Below are 20,637 nucleotides of genomic sequence, written 5' to 3' on the forward strand. Positions count from 1 at the left end.
GCTTTTGCATAATCATTACTTCCATTGTTGCCTAATATTTTTTTCAGGTGTAATTGTGCCCAAAAGCTTTATTTAGGTGCAGTATGAAAGACACAGGGTGAGACAGCCCATCCTCCAGCAAGGCTAAGGGCCAGTTTGACTTTGGCATCAAGCGGGGAAAAGAAAAGTGATTAGGCTGGCAACCAGCACAGAGTTAAGCTGAGTCCGAAACCTAGGATTTGCCAATGCTTTTCGTGAACCTCTACAGCTCTGTTTCAAATGCCTCAAACAGAAAGAAGAGCAGGAAAATGCATCTTTTCTTACCAGTTTGATCCGATCCTCGCAGCGAAGGAGGTTGATCATCACCTGGAGGTGCTGGGGCAAGTCACCTGCAGGGAGAACAGAGAAATAATCAGAGAGGGTCTCACTTGCTGCACTAAGAACGGGCAGAGCCTTGACCTTGAATTAAAGGGGATGTTTCTAAGTCAAAAAATACCATTTAAGGGAGGCCAGTTGACCTTGCTGTCCCAGAGAACACTAACAGAGTGCTGCTCATGCAGTAAGCCCTTTAGTCTCTAGAGCAGTGGGGACATTTCTGTTTGGTGACAGCAAGCGAAAGGAACAAGGAATCTACAAGAAAACAAAACAAGTTCACATCCAACAACTGGGTAATGCACTCGTAACTTTCCATACCAGATAAAATTCCTTCCATAGGATGTTTGCTGGGTATATGAAATCGCTGACAATTAAAGAAACCCAGGCTTGGCCCTCAAACACCCTCTTTGTGCTTGGAGTGTTTACTAAGCAGCAGACACACAGTACCACACTGTGCCTTTCCCACATGCTGCTGCTCTCCAAATGCCCCAATGATCTTATTTCTTCTTTCCTACCAATCATTCAGTCCAAAAGCATCGAAGACAGAAGGCATAAAAACACTGGGCGAGTAGAATCCACTTTCTGAACCCCGTATCTGCTCATCAATCCTTCTGTACGTTCACCATACAACTCCCTACCATTTCTTCCCACCAGTTTGGCACGCTGGAGAGGACTGGGGGAAGGAGGACAGTCTGTTCTTAAACCATGACAAATACTTACAGGCCAGATTGTGATGAGTTAACTGAAAAGAGGATTTTCCTGAAATCAGGAAAGGGGATGTAAGGCGCTAAGAAACGCAGGTCTATCCAGAGATCCAAATCCTGTTAAAACATTCCTCGCTCTTATGGGCAACATCAAACAAAACCAGCAACAGGTAGTTTCAAAAGAACAAATGCTGTCAGCTGGCACCAAAAGCTTCCCATTACTGGAGGCTGGGAGAGCACCTGGAGAAACATCCCTGCCAGGCTGAATCAGGAGCTCGGTAACTACAGAAGAGGTGCCAGAGCCCTGTGACTCAGCCCACCCAGTTTTCTTCCCCACGGGCCCAAGGGGAAGGCAAAGATCAGATCACTGAAGCACCAGTGACATTTCTTCATCTGTGGCTGTGGAAAACCAGGATACCTCTTCAGCACAGACCTCCTGGCTCAGCAGGCTTCCCTGCCTGAAGAATGCCGTGCTGAACGCCATCATGTCTGCAGAGAACGCATTTCTACTCCAGTTACAGTTCCGAGATAACGACAGAAGTTTAAACAAAGCTCAATAATCACACATTTTACTCAGCAGGTCGTACAAGGCCCGCTACGACAATTAGGAGTCGTCCACCCACCAGCGCGTGCTATCAGCCTGTCCGTGCGGACAAGAGGGCAAAGCACGAGGGAAAGAACTTCAGTAGGTGATTTAATCCACTACCTGCATGCTTGTGAGGATGCTGGAGACTTCGCTGGCCCTGGGAGCTGTTTCCTTGCTGTAAGAAAAGGGCTGCGCCTTTCACCATGAAAAAGCTCTCGCTCAGGCTGGAAAACAAACGACAGAGGAAGTCAACGGAAAGGAAACATCAGCAAAATGCGTGCTCAGGTCTGTACGCCTAGGGAAGGAAGAGCTTCCCCTCACTAAAACGTGGGAGGATTTTGTCATGAGAAGCTGTTCCCAAAGTTTGATCCTGCCATTTGCACGGCACAGCTCCAGAATATTCATGGATTATTCATGTGCCGTCTTCCACCAACATTTTATTACTTGGCCGTTGCAGGAGATACTTGCCTGAGCTGTCACAGGCTGGAAATGACTCTATCATTTCATTATCAAATTCTGCAACTTCAAACTGGCACAGGGTAAGACTTTTTACAGGCTTGGACCTGTGAAATGACTGAGGATCAGGTTCCGAGTCTATCAGTTCCTCCTAATTTCAGTTCTTGAGACTTCTTTGGAATGCAGAAACAAGAACCCGCAGCCATAAACTGTCTGTAGATGTAAAGAGGAAGGGAGGGCAGACGAAACCTGCACATCACAAGAGAAAGGAAACTGCGCTGAAACCTCAGGGGAAAAAACAACCGAGACAATGGCGGAGCTCTGGCTTTGCTCCGGCTGGATGCAGCCGCCTGGAAAACGCTACCGATAAGGCGGCCGGCTGCAGTACCTCCAGTCCAGAACAGCACTTCCACCGAGGTAAACGGCACGCAGGCCCCAGAACGCAACCAAAGAGAAGGCTGAACAAAACCAGCAGTTCCAGCAAGCACCAGCACAAGCCTAATTACACGGTGCCATAACGCACCCGCCAGCACTTCAGGAACAGACCTGGACCCGAGCGGTGGAGCTGGCATTTCCCACAAGGCTGACAATCTCCATCTCCCAAGCTGCTGCAGTAACTGCTTACCCGGCATTTCCTACGCCGCTCAGAACATCACCAGAGACGCTCCTCGTCACAAAGCCCAACTTTCTGCCACCCTGCGCTTCCAAACATAGATCATCATTAATTACTGCCTGCTGCCTGCTAAATATAAATGCTCCATTACGAGGTTGGGCTACACCGGAGTTACTTATGCTACAGAAACGATCCCCCCGGAGTTCCTGCTCCTGGCACTCGTCTGTTCTGTACTTCATCTGGGCTCTGTGGGCAGAAGTGAGCGCTAATGCTCCATTCTACCTTGGTATTTCTGTGCAGACAGACATAAATTTAATGTCTTTTCAGCTTTTGCTGCAAGTTCAGCTTTTCCCTTCTCTGAGAACACAGCCAAGCTTCCCAGGCAAAGCTTCCTCATTTTTCAACCCAATCCTCAAGGTGTAAAATTCCCAGAAAAACCCAGATCAGGTTTAAAGTTGAGATTTCGGCTGCTTTTAAAAAGCGAACTAAAATTTTCACCTAAGTTCCAGGCTCCACGAGCCATATATCAGATCAATAAAACGCCAGCAGGACCACTGCACTAATTAAGCCAAGCTTTTCTCCATTTACACTCCCACAGTATTCCAGCACTCGCCACTCACCCCGCTAGCAAGCTGTGTCCGGACGCGAGCCGTGTCGTTTGCTCGCGATCCGAAATGCCGTCTCTGCTCTGCCTGGGACACAGGCGAACAGCAAGAATTTCTGCAAAGGGGAATTGGGTTCGTTCCACAAGCGAGCCAGGAAGAGCCTTGTTTCCTTCTCACAGCAGATTTCACAGGAAAGCATTAAAAAAGGCCAGAAGCTGCACAAAACCAGTGACACCAACACAATGCGTAGGATATTCGGCTACATACCAGCTCCACACACACTCTTCTGTTTTTTCAGCAAGAGGATGGGAACGGTTAGATAACGCACAAGGAAATAATTCACAGTATTCCTGTCCCAAGAACTTTGGGAAAGCGAAAAAATATCCCAAAGGATATTTTCTCCCTAATAAAGTACTGACTGGGATTTCTACAGCAGGAAGAAACACGGAAGAGACAGAGCTCCTTGCCAAAGGCACCGGTAACTCCTGCTCTGACCGTTCATCTTGCCCGACGTTCTCCTCTCCTGCAGTCAGGAAATCTTTCACAATAAAGCAAAATATTCCCGGTTACAGGCAAACGAGAACGCGATTGCAGCACAGGGCAAGCCACATAGCAAAATTTTTGCCATGGTATATTCACCTGCATGGAAATGAACCGGCAAGTAAAGCCAAAGAACCTGTTGAGAGCAAGAGTTCTTTTTTAAATTAAACGCTTTTTTCCTAAATTGTGCGCTAAGCCTGCAAAGCGCAGCTTGCTCCGACGCAGACCACCCGTACCTGCCCAGCACTACCCGACGCTGTCCCTTCTCTCTGCTCTCAGTCGCTGTACAACTGCTCTAGCAGACAGCTAACAAAATAAAAGGGTGAAAAAGGCAAGGCACGACGCTCCAACCCAGTTTGAAAAAAACCCTTTTAAATCTTGCCGTTCCGGTAAACAAAAAACTCCAGCTTTTTAAAAAAATCTCCTGAAGAACAGATAAATTCTCTCACTAGAGAACATCCCCAACTTTTGACCCCCAGCCCAGCAACAAACGCCCCAGCAGCAGCATTTGTTAGCAGCACAGAAACGAGTGGCGTATACATACTAATTCGGACGAGTTTCCTTTGAACAGCAGAAGCATTGTGCTGGCCCAAGAGTCAGACAGAAGTCAGTAAGTTCGAAAAGATTCATAACTAGCCGTAAAACTCACATCCTTTTGCTTCTAAACCCATTAAAAAAAAAAAAAGAAAAGAAGGCAAAGAAAAGATTGATCGTATATTCTGTGCGGAGCAGAGGAATCGCGTCTGTTGATGCTACTCAGGAACTGGATGACTTTTACAGAACACTGTGTCTCCCACTGATATCCTGGCTTGAAAAAGCACTTGTCCTAACATATCCTGATGAAAGAGGGCCATTCAGGAGGGGAAAAAACCAGCTGAGGCTCGGCTAATCGTTTCCCTCCTCCAGCCTTGTTTGTGTGTTTGCTTCCTCCCGCGTGCTCCGAAGGCCGCGCAGCGCCTATCAGCAGCCGCAACGCAGAGCGGCCCGCCGCTGTCGAAAGTGCGCGTTCCCTGGGACGGGGCTAGATAAAAAGCATCGTCTCAACTAATACCCATTTGGTTTTTACGGTTAGAACACTGCACTGCACTGCAGTACAGACAGGACGAAGGCGTTAGCTGTCAGACTAAAATATTTCTTAGCTTACTGTACAGCCGCCGCGGTTTGACTTCTCTTTTTCAGCGACTTGCGAGTTGTGGAGCTCCTGCTGAACAGGGAGGCCTTTCAGGTGGCTTGGCATTTATTTGTTAGCGGCTGGCTATAGCCAAAGTCAGTGAAGACTCGTTTCTTACAGAGCCCTGACTAATTCCTTCTCTAGGCACAAACCATAACCACGCGCTCGCGCCTCACCAGTACCACTAGCTAACCATGGGGAGAAGCAGCTTTCTGCTCAATCCTCACCCGGCCCGACCAGCGTACCCAACACAAACCACCCATTCCCCGCGTGCCCTTCCAGGAATCCCGACCGGCACAGCTACCCGACAGGAGTCACTTCAGGCTCTCGAATAAACGCTGAGCCCCAGGACCCTGGAGCTCCAGTACAGCTGCAGACCAGTCCCCTTTCCGCTCCGTAACCTTGGCTTACCAAACTCAGGCATTAACCCCCTCAGGGAGGTAAAAACCGATGGTTACAAGCATCTAGGAAATGCTCGGGTGTCGAGGGAGGGTACAGACAGCTCTGGTGCGTTGCTGTCTGTAACGCAAGAGCTACTCTGCACCCAGAAGCTGGCAAGGACCGGGTGCTCAACGGCCACAGCATCACCGAGAGCGGGCTGCAGCGTCTCCTGCTTCACCGTCCCTCGCTCCATCCCCTGGCTCCAAGCTGCTGAACTTGAAAAGGAAATATTTCTTCTCCTTTGGGAAAGCTCCAGAAAAGCGCGGCTGCAACGCACATCAATTACACTTCAAGTTGCTTCAGAACACAATAGGCAGTGCCTCTTAATGGTTACAAAATGCCGCCCCCAGGCCCACAGATAATGCCAGCGAGCAGTCTGTTAAAAATACTGCGTTTCGAAACAAGAGACAGAGCCGCTCGCCTTACTGGACAGAGCTGGGAGCCAGCTGCCAGGTGCAGAATCACCTTCCCTCTGCCGTTGTGGCGTAGGCTGTGGTGCGACCCAGGAACAAACCTTCTGCACCTCGGGTCTTCGAGTTCCACGTTTTGATGGGAAGTCTCAGATAAGACGTAATTCTCTTGCAGGATACAAGAAAACAGTCTATTAAAATACCTCATAGCTATGTAACTCATCTCATCTCCAAATAAACATCCATACCCAGAAGTCAGCAGAGAGAACTTTCTCTGGGAAGACGCAGCCGAGCCTGGGGTTGGTTCAGCAGTCTCTCACTGGTCTAAGAATAAAAAAATGGTATTTAGCTAAAAGAGGGAGAACACAGAAACACGCGAATTTGCATCTGCCTGGGTATCCCTGCTGCTCCCAGAAGTGCTGCAGGATTGCTCGGCGCACGGGATGTCCGAGGGGCCTGGCTTATCTCCAGACCTGCAACGACCCTCGGTATTTCCGGAGCTGTAATGAACGCGCTATCTTTGTGTTCGCCACTGATCACCACCCAGAAGCCCATTTAATCCAAGCGCTGTTCAGATCCTCTTGCTTACAGCTCTTCTCTTTGCGCATAGTTTAGTGCTGAGTTCACATAACAAACACGAGCAGACTTCCACTGCGCCTGGCTTTGTGTTTTCCTCGGGGACCCGGACAGCCCTGCGCTCCGGGGAGCTGCCCGCACACCCGGGCACAGCCCGTCCTCAGGAGCAGCCCAGCAGCGCTAGATGACGGGCACACGTCCCTGATGGGTCAAGGCTTGCTTCAGCTAACTCCAGAGCTCACCTCCGCCTGCCGTTACCTTTAGGTCACATCCTCCTCTCCCAGAGAGACGCTATTCCAGATGTCCTTTCAAGGTATCTGCTCCCACCTGAGGCTCTCTCTGTTTCTCTTTAGCCTTTTCTCTTGAGCAGCTCCCACCTTGTTGACCCGTCACGTGCTTGCGCAGCTCGGGCGCAGAGCTCCGTGTTCCAGAAAAGCTCCGCAATGAAGCCTTGCACAGGCACAGGGCCACACCACCATCCTCTCCAGGCACTAAATCTCTGTCAAATTAAGTTTCTTAATTTCCCCCTCATTAACGGAAGAAAGCGTACGCGTGGTGCGGGGGCAGAGAAGGTCACGTATCCATCAAGGCTGAGCCAGAGCGCTCAGGGGACAGCAATGGCCTCCGGGCTCATCTGACATCTCAAGTCATGAAGATGGTAGTGCCTCTCAGCTCCTTGGGTTTTACAGCATCTTCTGCTCAAAATGTTTCCAAACTGATAAGGGGAGGAAAAACAATAGGCCTCCCAAGCTCCACAAAACTAACGCACTTCCCTTTTCCACAGCCCCTTTGATAAGCAGGAAGAGAACTGATATTTTTTTCCCCTTTTCTTTCCACCTATTTTCTGCTCAGACTGGAAAACCCCAGCCGTCTCACGGCAATTAAGCAAGAACACAAAACGCAGCCTTGGAGAAGCCTCTTCAGCGGCCGTTCTCACCGCCGTGCCGCGGCTCGGGGACCCAGCCAGGCCCCTCGGACGCTCCCGCAGCCCGGCCAGGCCCTCCACGTGCCAGAGGGGGGATTTTGAGACACAGCGAACCAGAGGGCCGTCACGCAGCCGTACCGAAACGGCAACATAACGGAAACTGGAAAACCAGCCCATCAAACAGAAGGGAAGATGCGGGGAGAGAAAGAGCAGGCAGCAGATGCGCGGCCTCTGCTTCCCAAGCTGAGCTGACAATTAAAGCACACTAACTGCTTGCTTTGGCTTGATAGGAGGCACATCAGATAACACTTCCTGAGCAAGAAAGGGGCCTTCAGAAGGGGTCTGAACGACCCAGAACAGCGCCAGGGACAGAAGAACTTCAAAGCGACTTGCTCACATGCTACTGTAGAACCTGAGAAACAGGAACGGAGCCGGTAACAGCAGCAGCAGCTCACTCCTCAGGCTTTTCAAAAAAGTACTTTGTGTGTTTCCAAGTGGCTCTGTGTCACACACCAGTCACGCAGAGTCCAGTGACACAAAGACTGAATAAAGGACAAAGGAATCACCTTTACAGATACAGCTGAGGGCATCGCCACGCCACCCCCGCTTAACCCAGCACGGCTGGAGAAGCTGTCTCGGCTGCCGCACAGAGGGACGAGCAGCGCGCGCTCCACGCAGCAGGACCAGGAAAGATCTACTCTCAACACATCCACTGCTGCTTTAAAACAAAGCGCCGTCGCACACACACGCAGACTTTGTGATACGCTGACCTGTGATCTGGGCCGCAGGAGCCCAACACACCTGCTGAAGTCGGGGAGAGCTGCCAGCATCGCTTGGACTGCAGTGCTCTACCTCTGCGACGCATCTCAGGTGGAGGCAGCTACCTTCAGGGCAACTTTGGGAAGTGTTTGTCTTCTGAAATATTGTTTTATTACAAAAAAAATGCGAGGCAGGAAAGCTCTTTCCATACTTGTGGCTATGCTAGGGCGCAGCTTTGATGGGCTATAAAAAATTATCACACTCAGGCTTCCCGAGCTGAAGACAAGACAGCCCAAGAAGAAACCCAAAACGTAAGCTGTGAACCACAGCAAGGTCTGACGTTCCCTCAAACGCACGGAGAACATCTCCCCTTCCTCAGAGGCAGCCGGCGCACCATCACACAGCAGCAAAAAGCTGCTTGCAAGGGGGTCAGGCAGCGTCCCCCGCTGAGGTGGGGGTCTCGGAATGCCTCCCCGCGGGGGCAAACACGTCCCAATGGATTTGAAAGGAGAGCAAGACGCTCGGGCAGGCAGGAAGACCCGGCAGGCTCGGCCCTTGCGTTTTTAGCAGCGCAGCAACAAAAGGGGAGTCTGAGCGTGCATTGTTCGGCTGCAAGGCGTGGGCCACATCCACAGCGCAAGAATGCTGAGAAGGGTTTGAGACACTGCAGGCCATTCACGGCGCCAGATACAAGCGCTCCTCCGGCACAAAGAGGAAAAAGAAAAAAATGAAATCAATCATGAAGCCCACAAAAGCTAATTTCCTAACAGAAATAGACTGCTGATGATGTGCCTCCAGCCGCTCCCGCGCACCGGGTGAGCGATGCACGGGGCTCGGGCGGCGATGGTCCCAGCTCTGATAAACCGTAAACCCTCCAAGAGAAAGGGCAGGAAGAGGGAAGCGAAGAAATGAGCAAGATCGCTCCCCGTTCCAGCAGACTTGCGCAAAATAAGTTAGCAGAACAGCTCCCAAACGGCCAGGAAAGAGAAAATTCTAGGAATCCCTAGCGCTTGGATGGTGCGAAGCCAAATAAAACAAGGGATTGTTTCACAAGGAAAAAGAAATTCTTTCTGCTCATCCCATTAATTGCAGGGTTCAAAAAGGCAGGAGGCTGATCACAGCATCACCCAGCTACGCGATGTGCTTGGAGCTAACGGTTCGGATCGCAAGGAGCGTTTCTGAGATTCCCACTGAAGGATGATGTCATTTCTGTGACAGCCACTGCCTCAAGAGGCCAAGGCTAGATCCTCTCCCAACCTCAGCTTGCACCCACTGCCCAGCCTTTCTCTGACTCTGAGGAGCAGGAACCCTAGAGAGGCCCCCAGCATCGCATCCCCAGCGTGCGCCTGGGGACTGACCCCAGCAATCTGCCCGCCCCACAGCGAGGGCCGGGCAACGCTTCTCCACGCAGCCACACGCTTGCCCGGACTCACGGACTGGAAGGGCAAGGCTCAGGGAAGGCGGCAGCCAGCACAGGGAAGCGCGAGAGGCGGATACAGAGGGCCCAGTGTTTGCAAAAACTCCATTTTCCAGCCTGGTGCACCCTCTGCCATGCAGCGTCCTGGTGGCCTGAGGGAAGTCAGCTCCCTTCTTCCCCAGCGTTAGAAGACCCCAAAAGACCCAAATGCCAGCCCTCAGGCTCCTGCCGTGGAGGGCACATCAAAGGCAGAGCCTCCCGCCCGTGCTCCCGGGCAGGAGCCGATGCTGCTCCCGTCCTCCTCCCCAGCCGAGCTGTCGGCACGTCAGCCGATCCTCCTGCATTCCTCCTGTCAACTCATTGTTTTAATCCTTTAAACTATTTTATGAAGTCACCCCACTTCACCCACTCAGGAGCGTCTCCCAGAGTAACAAGTGGAAACTCTCCAGCGGCGCCACTGGAAAAGAGAAGGAAGGTGAATAGCAGTTTTAAGGATGAAGACAGCAGCTTCCAAGCGGTGTGCGCGGAGGTCAGCCAGGACACAGACGACGGCATAGGAAGCACCACTGAGAACCCTGCAGGCAGCAGTGGCACAGCAGCCCAAAAAAATAGCTCAGCTGCTGGGCTTCAGAACGGCTCCAAAAAAGGCAGCAGAGACCAGGGAGTACTTGACACATCGGTAACGCGTAAAAATAAAATAAATCTAGATGGATCATGTGAGGTAAAAGCAGAGCAAGAAAAGTTTTAGCTCAAGCCCAACACCCCCTCCAGTGTTTAGCCAGACCGCAGCCTTCCCAGCCTCCCCAAGGGTACGGAGCCAGCACCCCACGGGGAGGAGGCACACCCCAGAAATTAGGAGACTGCCAGCCAGGGGCAAAGCTACCTCAAGACAGAAAAGCATGGGTAAAATCCTCAGGATCATCCTTCTTCTTGTCCTCCACTCCAAATCCATCTCTTACGAGCAGAATCGGTGTTGCAGAGAGAAGCAGACATCTGTAGGCCAAGAAGTTTTGCGGAGCTGGGAGGGAGATGCCTGCATGCAGGCACGCTGCGAGCAGCCCCACAGGCAGCGGTCCCTGCAGGGACACGAGTGTTGGACGTGACCGTTTGGATGGCAGACAGGGCAAACAAGCAACCTGGCAGCTTTCTGGAAAACGTGAAAGAGATGTTTTGTCCCGTTCCCTGCGTTTCTGGATGCCTTGGCCCCCCACGCTAAGCCCCAGCGGTTTTCTGCCTGGCGGTCAGCAGCGCACTGCCGCAGATCCCCCAGCAGCGGCCTTCACCAGCCATTCCTGCAGCAAGGATTTCTTCCAGAAACAGACTGGTGTGGTTTTGGCAGGTTTGTCAGCTATGAGTCCCTCCGCACGGGGTCTCTGCGCTGGCGAGATGAGCGTCAGGCACAGACTCCAGGTCCTACAACAAATGTTAGGTCAGTACTGGGATTTTGGGGAGAGTCTGGTGCAATGGGCAACGCCCTGGCCCAGCAACGGCGAGGCCCAGCTGAGCTGGGTGTGAATACACAGCACACCGGCCGCTCCGTTGCCACGGTTCGTGCTCCTGCTCCCGTCCCAGGAAGGATGCAGGGAAACCCACCTCTCTTGTGGCAAAAGCTCAACCTTTGCTCCAGCTGCGAGGGGAAGGTGTCTGTGCACACGAGCGGCTCCGACAGCGCCGTTAACCACCGCCAGTTCACAGCCCGGCCACGGACAATCACACCTTGCGCTGCGGACCGCCGATGCGGACCTGTCTGGGCTGCACAAGCTCAACACTGCTGACTTCTGCCCGGACTGCAACTCTAAAACTTTCAGAGAGGAATGGCAAACTCAGCAGAGAATCCTTCTGATCCCAGATAAACCTGAACAACCAACAGATGCAGTCTGCATCCTAATCCTTTCGAGGCTGGGCTAATTATGCTTTCTGATTTATTTTTTTTGTGTAAAGTGATTCTGCATCAAGAATTCAAACGTTGCAGACAGATGTTTAAATGCCTGGGAAATAAAAAACTCAGCACTTCCTTCATTACAAGTAAAGCCATGCCTATGAAGGCGTTCTGTCCATTTCACGTTCTCCAAAAACATCTTCAGAGCCCTCGTCAGGCAGACCACAGCTCCAACGAGCATGAAAAACCCCTGACTCACAGATCTTGGCAACTGATTATCAGAGATTAAGATATTTAAAATCAAGAGGCATTTGGAACCAAGCTATTTTTCTGACAACTCTAACAACTAAATAAACAGTAACCACACTGGCCTTTTACAGAAAAAAAAAAGTTCAGTGCAAAGCCAGTACCTTTGATAACAGGGCCGGTCATTTTGTTTTTTTGTCAAACTGCTGAAGTTTCACGGGACACAAAAAAAAAAAGGAAAAAAAGAAAGAGAGATTTATATACAATTCCGAAAAGGGTCTGATCACCACATCTTCCAACTGGCAGGCCTCCTGCTGTTACCCTGCCCACATCCAAGTAAACTCCTCGCGTTGCTCAACTTCAAATCAGCAACAGTTTCCTGGAAAGGCCAGATCTTAGATAAGTGTCAAATAAGTGCACGCTTCCTCGGCTCCACGGTCTTTGAACGTCCCCACACAACCCACCGCAGAATGTAGAGGCCTAATTATATCTCCCCCTGCTTCCACGGCCGCACCTACGGGCCAGAAAGTCACGGAGGGTCACGGGGCCGTGAATTTGCCTCCCCATTGTACGGAGCACGCTAAGGCAGGATGCTGCAGCCTTGCCAGGATGTGATTCAGCGTCCTGTTTTGAACAGTTAAATAAAGTCAGCAGCTTCTGCCCCGAGATCTCCCACCAAGTAACCGGGAGACAATAAGTACCGCAGCGAGCAGGACTTGTCGAGTACGTAATGAGCCGCTGTCCCCACAAATCGATCCTCAAGACGGCTGCCCAGGCGTATCCCAGCCCCGTGCACCTGCCTGGGATCAGAAACACGGCTGCTCAAAGCTGCGGATGCGAGCCGCTCACTCAGTGCTGCCTCCAGCAAAACACGCTCATAAACCCCTCAGAAAGTAAAAGACCAAGGTGTTCATAAACAATTTTTGGTGCGTTAAAATGTAATATACAATAAAGTGTAACACACACATCCCCAGCTGTGTGGGCACTCAGTGGCTGCACGGAGAAGAGCCTGAGCAGCGGCTGGAGCTGCACTCGCCCTTCCAGTTTCGACACTGAGAGGCCAGCCGTAGCGCCAGCGAGGAATCGGGTTTATTACAGTGATTTTAACCAAACAGCCTCCTTCTAACGCTCTGCCGCGTGCCAGCCGGGATGGCGCTCTGCGAAGAGCCTGTCTGCAGCCATTACCCTTCCTGTCCATCACTGAGCTGCAAAGGGAGCATCAACCTCAGGGTGCCACCTAACGCCGGCAGCGAACGCAGAACCCAGTCAAACCCAGGCCCAGTGTGGGTTTCTCTTCAACGCAGAGAATCGAACACGCAAGCTTTGCTCTGCACCAGCTGTTAGATCTGAGTCTGTGCTCTTCTTCTTTTGCTATGAATCTTTACCCACTGGGGACCAAAACGGACTCCTGGCTGTCTGCTGGAAACAGCGTGGATGTTACCCTATAGAGGCTTCTCCAAAATTTTTGGAAAGTGAGACAAAAAGAAGACTTTAAAGTGTATTAATGTCTAAGGAAATGCAGGTAGCAACAGTACCTTGGAAAGAAAAGCTGAACCTACAACATGTTCCCTTGGTCTATTTTAGGGAGAAGCTGCTTCAGGGAGAAAATAAAAGTAAAGCATTTAAAATTGGATAGCTCATATAACCAGATCCAACTATGCAGACTCGAATGAAAATCCTGGAAATTTTTGGAATGAATGAAAATAACCTGCTCAGCAAGCGGATGAGTGAGTCGTGTCACAAACACATAGCAGCACACTCGTCCTGTACCGATGAACCGCGCTCTGAGCTGGCAGCAAGACGGGCTCCCGTTCCCCACAGCCCTTCCCTTTTCTAACCATTAGGATCCCTGAGGTCTGCAAAGTCAGGCGCTGGCCGGCCAACCCCTGCACCCAGGGCATGTGTGACAAAGCACAGCTGTCACCCAAGTCTCCACCAAGGCTAGGCTAGGATTAAAGATTCACAAATATCACCGCGGCCCGTTCCTGCGGTTTTTTCAGAGGAGACCTGATCTCAGCTGTTGGAGAAGCAGCACAATGAAGCTGAACAACTCTGCCACCCCATGGGCACCGGGTAAAGTCTCAGCGAATGGATCTGGAGCGGCTGGCGGCAGGAAGGGGACAGGACCTACCCACATCCCCGAGAGGAGCTTCATTTATCATCTACGCGGTGTCCACACACCATCTTCACCCCTTGGCGGTGCTTCCTCCCCCAGTATAGCAAAGGCTCTGCACCAGGGCCATCCTGTTCTTCAGCTCTCTCTAGCGATTGAATTACCAGATTCTTATCCTGAAAATCGCCGACGGAAGAGCAGCCCCAGGAGACCAAAGGACAGAAGAAGCTCTTGAGATCTCAGTAGCATTTTCCAACGGCCAGTAGAAAGGTATCAGCCTTTGAGCCCAGTCTCTCAACATCCAGCCCCTCGATTGCTCTGGTCAGTGGTGGATGCACATGCCTGGCTCGCAAACAGGCCAGACACACCAGAGGCAGCCACAAAACCAGTGATCTCCCAATGATTTATCTGTACGTTGTCACTGAGTTCATCTGTGACGACGAGGGATAAAGCTGTATTTTCTCTTTCAGCACATGAAACACACACGCAAAAGAGGAGGCTATCGTGCTGCTGGGTTAAGTGTTACTATTTAATACAACATGGGAAAAAGCACAGGAATTAGCGATGTGTTGCTATTCATGGCTTCAGCAGGATCCTGCTTGAGCCTTGAATTGTACAACGAGCCCACAACCAGGCTGGGCGCAGAACCAGGAATCCTAAATTTTTACTTAATTGATACAAAATGCATCCTGCAGAAAATAAGCTAACAATGACATTGCCGTTAAACGCCCGTCCACAGGAGACCACACAGCGACCAAACTCACACTTCCCATCCACGTGCACGCAAGCGGGCCAGCTACCGAACGCCAGGCTCCCCAGAGGGGCTGCAGCCATGACACATCGCCCCCGGGACCCAGAAACGGCAAGGCCTGACGCTTTCCTGCTCTGTAAAGGAGCAATTTCGCTTTTCTGCTCTCCGACTTCCCCTGCAGGGTCTACACCCTACCACCCGCTTGCTGCTCCACACGGCAAACCTGACTGCAAATCCACTCCACTGTGTCCTACTCGCAGTCCATCAGATTGCAACAGAAAACCCACCAGTGTCTCAGTTTGACATCTCTGCAACGGTAGGTCTCAAAGCATCAAATGGGACGGAAACAAGATCGACCTCCAAGCAGCAGCACGAGCGGCTCTGCTTTTCCCGGAAACCAGGATAATTACGTAGGAAGCAGGAACAAGGAGAAGAGACCAAGGCTGCTGAACCACTGCCGTGTTTTCACGGTTTCTCCCTCAGACTGAGGTTTACAGGCTAGAGGGTTAAGGGCAGTCTGCACAGCTGGGTTTAGAGTGAACAATCCCATCATTACTCAGAGCCGCACCAGGCCAGGGTCCCACCAAACCCCTTTATCGTTACCACTGCAGTTCTCCGCACAGCGTCAGCACGAGAAGCCTTTCCCTCTCCAGCAGGACACCTCAGCCCTTTCCTCCTCCTCGCATGAAGGAAACGGCTCTACACAACCCCAGTACCAAAGGAGCCGAAGTCCTGACGGCCAACACTCAGGAACAAGCAGAGCTCTCCTCTGCCCACCCGAGGAACACACCCCCTTCCCCACCCAGAGCCCCCACCTCGCAGCGCAGCAGCAGAGACAGAGATGCTGCCATAACAGTGAGCTCACAAGCAATTTTCCAGTTTCTTCCCATCAGGAAAAAAAAAACCAACCCACGCACAAACCCTCTTTTATGTTTTCAGTTCATAAATGCTCGTCTCAAAACTAAACTGATAAGGGAGGGAGCATCCCCAGTGTCCAACTCTCTGCAGACCATGCAGTCCCCTCCAGGCAAGCATCCCGCCGGGGGTCAGGATTCAGAGACGTGGCAGAAAATTAACAACAGCAGAAAAGACGTTTAGAGCCAAACAGCTCTGCTTACCTCACGTTTAATTTACGCTCCTCATCGCTGCCAACCTCCAGCTGAGGGGAGAAAAGAAGGAAACAGAGAAAGTTACACGCTGGTTGTTCCCATTCAAGTTTAAAAAAATGCCCACGCTTTTTAAAACCACCCCTGCAATAAGGGGTTTTGGGTGGGTGTTTTCCGGGGCGGGGGGTTTCTTTGCAGTGCCAGGGATAAACGAGGTTCCCTGGTCATCTATGCCATCAGCACCCAGTGCCGGGTGACAAAGGGGCTCACGGGGATTTTAAAGCTCTTAGGGCCTAATCCTGCAAGCTGGTCCTAGAGCGCAGATCGGTCTGGAGATCGCCGACCTCGACGTCACCGAGAGCGCACACACATCGCTCCCACGGAGCGCACACGTGAGGGCAGAACCTGTCCCGAGCAAAGGGCTGCGGACGAAGAACTGGGCACAAATTAACGCTGGAATTCAGGGCGTGCAGCCACAGCACAAGTGCCCTCCAGTGGATACAGCCCAGACTGGGACTGGGACTGGCCCAGCCTCCAGCACCTGGACCCCAACCTGGCACTGTCTGCAGCTCCACTGCCCACACCGGCGGGACCCCGCTGCCGTCTCCGAGCCGCCGCCTGGCCAGCGAGGCCACCTCCACCTGCATGCTGGCAGATGTGTCCCTAGGCTGTGCCAATGCCCACCTGGTTGCCCAGTCATCACCAAGCCCTACATCTGCTGCTGTCCTGACAAACACTCTTCGCTGAACGGTAGGCATGTACTGAAATGGCCACTTTCCCACCAGACACAGGGGGAAAGTCCCCTGGAAGCAAATTTGGCTGCTCAGCTGACATTGCTGGCCCTCACACTTTACTTACTCTCCTTAAAACCAAAGCCTGCTCACTGATCCAAACCTAATTTCAGAAAGAAACATTTTCACACAGCCATGCTTTCCTTCAACCTCTCTGTTAGCTGCTGGACAAAACTCCATATTAAAGAAAAACAGCGCTGGGGCCAATTGCATCCAATGCTGACTAAAATGGGAAAAAAAAAAAAGGCTGAAAGATCATTCTCCTCCTTTGGTCCTGCATAAGTAGACAGGAGAGAAAGGGCCAGGAGCGTCACCTCAGAGGGCGAGGCTGCACCGGGGAGCTGGTTTGGACCTGTGAAGCAAAGCGAGGACTTCGCAGATCACCCAGCAATCGGAAATCCTGCAAACGTGCAGCACACCAGGGCCCAACGAAGACGAAGGGATAAAGCCTTTAAGAAATCATGCGCCATCAGGGAGCATTTTGTCATTTACTACACATCAAATAAGGGCCACCGTAAGGGTTACCTGTTTCCAGGTGGTTTTGCCGAAGTAAAAAAAAATAAGCAAATAGTTTTGGTTAAACGTTCAAGCTTCAAGTTTTGTGTGTGTGCAGGAGCTGGGCTGCTCCCCAACGCCCCCAGTTAAGGCTCAGGGGGCCGGAGCGCACAGGAGCTGCTCTGTTGACAACCTGTGAGAACCAAGCGATGCCAAGAAAAAACCCCAAAAGTGACTGCCCGGGCCGGATATTGGAAATACAGCCATCTGCAGGGAGAGAGATGCACAAAGCCCATCCAAAATGACTGCAGCTGATGGCGAGAAACATACCATCACTATTTTTAGTTTGTTTACACTGTGCCGTGGCAGCGCAGAGCCAGCCCGGCCGGGGCAGAGTCCTGCGAACATCCCAAACCCCAGCGCCCCTGCCAGCAGATCCCCCCAGCCCTGGGAAGGTCTTGTAAGGTCACCCTCCTGTTTGTCTGGGTTTGTCACACAGCAACAAGGGGGAGAAAAAACTTTTTTTTTTTCTTTACAAGAAATGTGACTGTGAAGTCATGAATGTCGTCAGCTGAGGCTCTGCAGAAGAGCCGGCCCCTGAATCTGCTGCACGCTCATCTTCTGCAGATGCTGACTTGCTTTCAAAGCTGACTCTCCCTGAATTTTCCATCAAAAAGCTGCAGGAAAACCAAAACAAGAGAATCCCTTCGAGCCAGCAGGTTTTACGGTGCCCTGGACTTGCAGCTGCTCACCAGCACCGCGGATCCCACCACGGCCCCGACACCAGCACCGGGGCCAGACTGTCGCCATCGCTCCCCGGGGACTGCGCAGAGCGCGGCCGGGCTGAAGGACCCGGCGCGGAGCGGGAGGCGGCGTGGAAGGGAGACGGCAGCGGAGTTAACAAGTGGCACGCAAGTTTGCAAGTGTGTATGAACTACTCTCTCCTCCAAAGAATGTACGGCACGCTACGTTAACGCGGCAGCAAGCCTCCTGCAGGCAGCAGAATCCATTTTATCCTTCAGGCTCGGAGTTAAGAGAAGCTGCAGGAGCATAATGGCAATTAGCAAGGATGTATGGTCATCATTTTCCATTAAAAAAAAAATAAATCTTCTAATAATTATTCATATAGGCTAAAAGCGCCAAAGAGCCCTGGTTTTCCTTGCAAGAAAGGTCATAAAAGGTGATGAAGCACACTGGCACTTTTGGATGGGACTTTTCATTGAAATTAACTTTGTAAAAACAACATGCCAAACTGGAAAAGGACAGTTTGTAGTTTTCTGGTTTTTCATGCTGGAAGGGACCATTCAAAGACAACGGGAGCTGATGTCTTCCCCTGGGAGCCACCAAAGTACACCTGAGCCACGGACATCGGTGGCAGAAGTGCCCTGGCTTGGAGTAAACCAGGTGACACGTGCGGGGCAAGATTTTCAAGAGGGAAAGGGAGACTCATACTGTCAACCCACTGAAAAAATAACAGTGAGCACAGAGCTCCAACAATGCAATGTCTAGCGCAGATGTACACGGCAAGGCACGCTGCTTTGACTCCTCTCCCACCTGCACCAGTTAAATCCAGTCTAATTCCAGCAACAGGGCTACGGATCATTTACATCTGTGTACATCAGGTGGCCACTTGGTCTCGTTTAAGACTCTGTCTAAACCAGAACCCAAGAAAAGTCCTGCTGAAAAATCCTGGGAAAAGCACAAATCCTGTCTCCAAGTTTCCCAGTGAACACAGTGTGATGCAAACACCGGGTCCCTGCAGCCTCGGGAGCCCAAACCACACGGATCTGCGGCAAAGGAAGGGATGGGTCACGTCATGCAAAGGGAACCCCCGCGGCCCCGAACCCCGGAGCCTTGTGACGCTGTCCCCGTCTGCCTCCCGCCCCTCGGACGGCTAATCGGGGGAGTCACAGCGACCTGACAGGTGACAAATAGGATTGTTTACCTGGCAGAACGGGGACAGAGCAAAGGCAAGGGCAGCGAGCGCCAGGGAAAGGAGAGGGGGGAGAGGGATGCACAGGGAGGACGTGCAGGGAAACACCGGGCCTGTCTTTAGGGGCCACAAAAGAGACGAGGCAGGAGAAAAAAAAAAAGGGATGCGCCAGGAAGAAGGAAAAGAAATTGGAGGGTGCAGCTGCGTTTGGATGGTGCGTGGGAGCTGCGGCGAGGGAAGGCGGCTGCGCTGGGCCGTGGAGCATACGGCTTGAGAGGGGTTAGCAGGGCAGGGGCAGGAGAAGGCGTTTTGGGGGTAGGAGGGTGAAGGGGGCACGCAGCAGAGCCGGGACATCCAGGGCAGGACAGGGGTGCGCGGAGCAGGGCGTTACGGGGGCAGCGGGTTAAGCGGGGCGTACGCGGCCCCGGAGCAGCAGAGGTGGGAAGGAGGAGAGGGCAGCAGCAGGGTGCGGGAGCAGACAGCACGGCTCGGGTGCGGGGACACGGCTCGGGTGCGGGGTCCAAGGGGACAGGAGCCGCTCCAGAGGCACGGAACTGCCAGCAGCTGCCTCGGGAAAAAGCCGGCAGAAGCCACAGCAGGAGGCGGCGGTGGCTGCGGGGCCTCAGGGAGGGAGGGAGGAGGTGCGGGGCCAGCCAGCACCGCTGCCCCGCAGAGGCAGGCCCGGGGCCTCACCCGGCAGAGAAGAGCAGAGCCGGCCGCCCGGGGCTCAGCGAGGGGAAAGGGGGCTGCGCGGGGACAGGGCCGGACGGGCGCGGGGCCTGGCTCGGCCTGGCAGCACCGCGGTGACGGCGGGGGGTGAGGGAGAACGGGGGAAATGGGGCTGCGGGGCTGCGAGGGGCTGAGCCGGGGCCAGGAGGGGCTGCGGGCTGCGAGGGGCCCGGCGCTGCGCGGGGCCCAGCCGAGGGGCCGCATCCCGCCCCGCCCCGCGTCCCCCCGCCGCCTGGGCCTGTTCGGCCCCTGTCCCCCCGGCCCGGCCCGGCCCGGCCCGGCCCGGCCCGGCTCACCTCGCTGGTGCTGGCCGAGGAGGCGGCGCTGGGGGTCGGCGAGCGCTGCAGCGTGACCAGCGCCATGGCGGCGGCTGCGGGGCGCCCGCAGCCTCCCCCGCCCCGGCGGCTGCGCAGCCCGCCCGGCCGCCGCGCCGCGGGGAGGAGCGAGGCGGCGGGGGCGGCCCCGGGGCGGGGCGGGGCGGGGCGGGGCGGCACACGGGGCGCCGCGGGGCGGGCAGGGCCGAGCAGCCGGCGGGGGGGTCCCACCGCGCTGGGCTATGGGGCGCGCACCCGCGGCCCACCCTGCGGGGTCCAGCCGCGGTGGGCGGGGCAGGGTCGCGGTCCCCAGCAGCCCAAAAAAGTGCGGGTGGGGTCCGAGCTTCACCCCCCTGGGAGGGCTTGGGGGGCGCGTTTGTCACACGGGAGCGAAGAAAGTGCGAGGGGTCAGCGGTGCCAGAAGCAAGAGGCAGACGAGTAACGGGGTAATGAGCCTAAGAGGTTTGCTGGCTGCGCGCAAAGCCGTTACCCACTCGGGCCCGTGGGTCGGTTGCCTCTCCCCGCCGTCCCTGCCACGCTGCCGGACGGCGCCGCGCTCCGAGGGGCTGGCTGCCTGGGCCTCGCACGCCGCCGTCCTCGGTGGGTTTCTCCCGGCAGCGTCCCCGGAGCGTGCGGCCACGACACAGCGCGCGCAAGCGGGCGAGCCGCCTCCTTCGTGGCATCCGGAATGGGATCCCAAACCGCGGCTTCGCCGGCTCTCGC

At 53.6% G+C, this 20,637-nt stretch overlaps 1 protein-coding gene across 4 annotated transcripts in view; it reads right to left on the reverse strand.

Annotated features, from left to right (window-relative positions):
- Positions 1 to 19,977, reverse strand: part of SSH1 (slingshot protein phosphatase 1) — a 33,687-nt gene extending 13,710 nt beyond the window's left edge. For 2 of the 4 annotated variants that reach the window (XR_015260395.1, XM_086761221.1), the window contains exons 1-4: positions 19,897 to 19,977; positions 15,665 to 15,705; positions 1,765 to 1,868; positions 304 to 368 (exon numbers count right to left, since the gene is read on the reverse strand). Coding sequence is in view for 3 of the 4 variants with exons in the window: in XM_086761221.1 (XP_086617347.1) it covers positions 304 to 368; positions 1,765 to 1,868; positions 15,665 to 15,705; positions 19,897 to 19,962 (276 nt within the window). In the remaining variant the exon portion in view is untranslated. Of the gene's footprint in view, positions 1 to 303; positions 369 to 475; positions 610 to 1,764; positions 1,869 to 4,402; positions 4,501 to 15,664; positions 15,706 to 19,896 lie in introns of those variants that run through there. The other 2 variants (XM_086761222.1, XM_010124987.2) reach the window with 2 other exon arrangements.
- Between the last annotated feature and the right edge of the window lie 660 nt (positions 19,978 to 20,637).

The sequence above is a fragment of the Chlamydotis macqueenii genome, chromosome 17, assembly GCF_036417535.1.
Source record: "Chlamydotis macqueenii isolate bChlMac1 chromosome 17, bChlMac1.mat, whole genome shotgun sequence".
NCBI lineage: Eukaryota > Metazoa > Chordata > Aves > Otidiformes > Otididae > Chlamydotis > Chlamydotis macqueenii.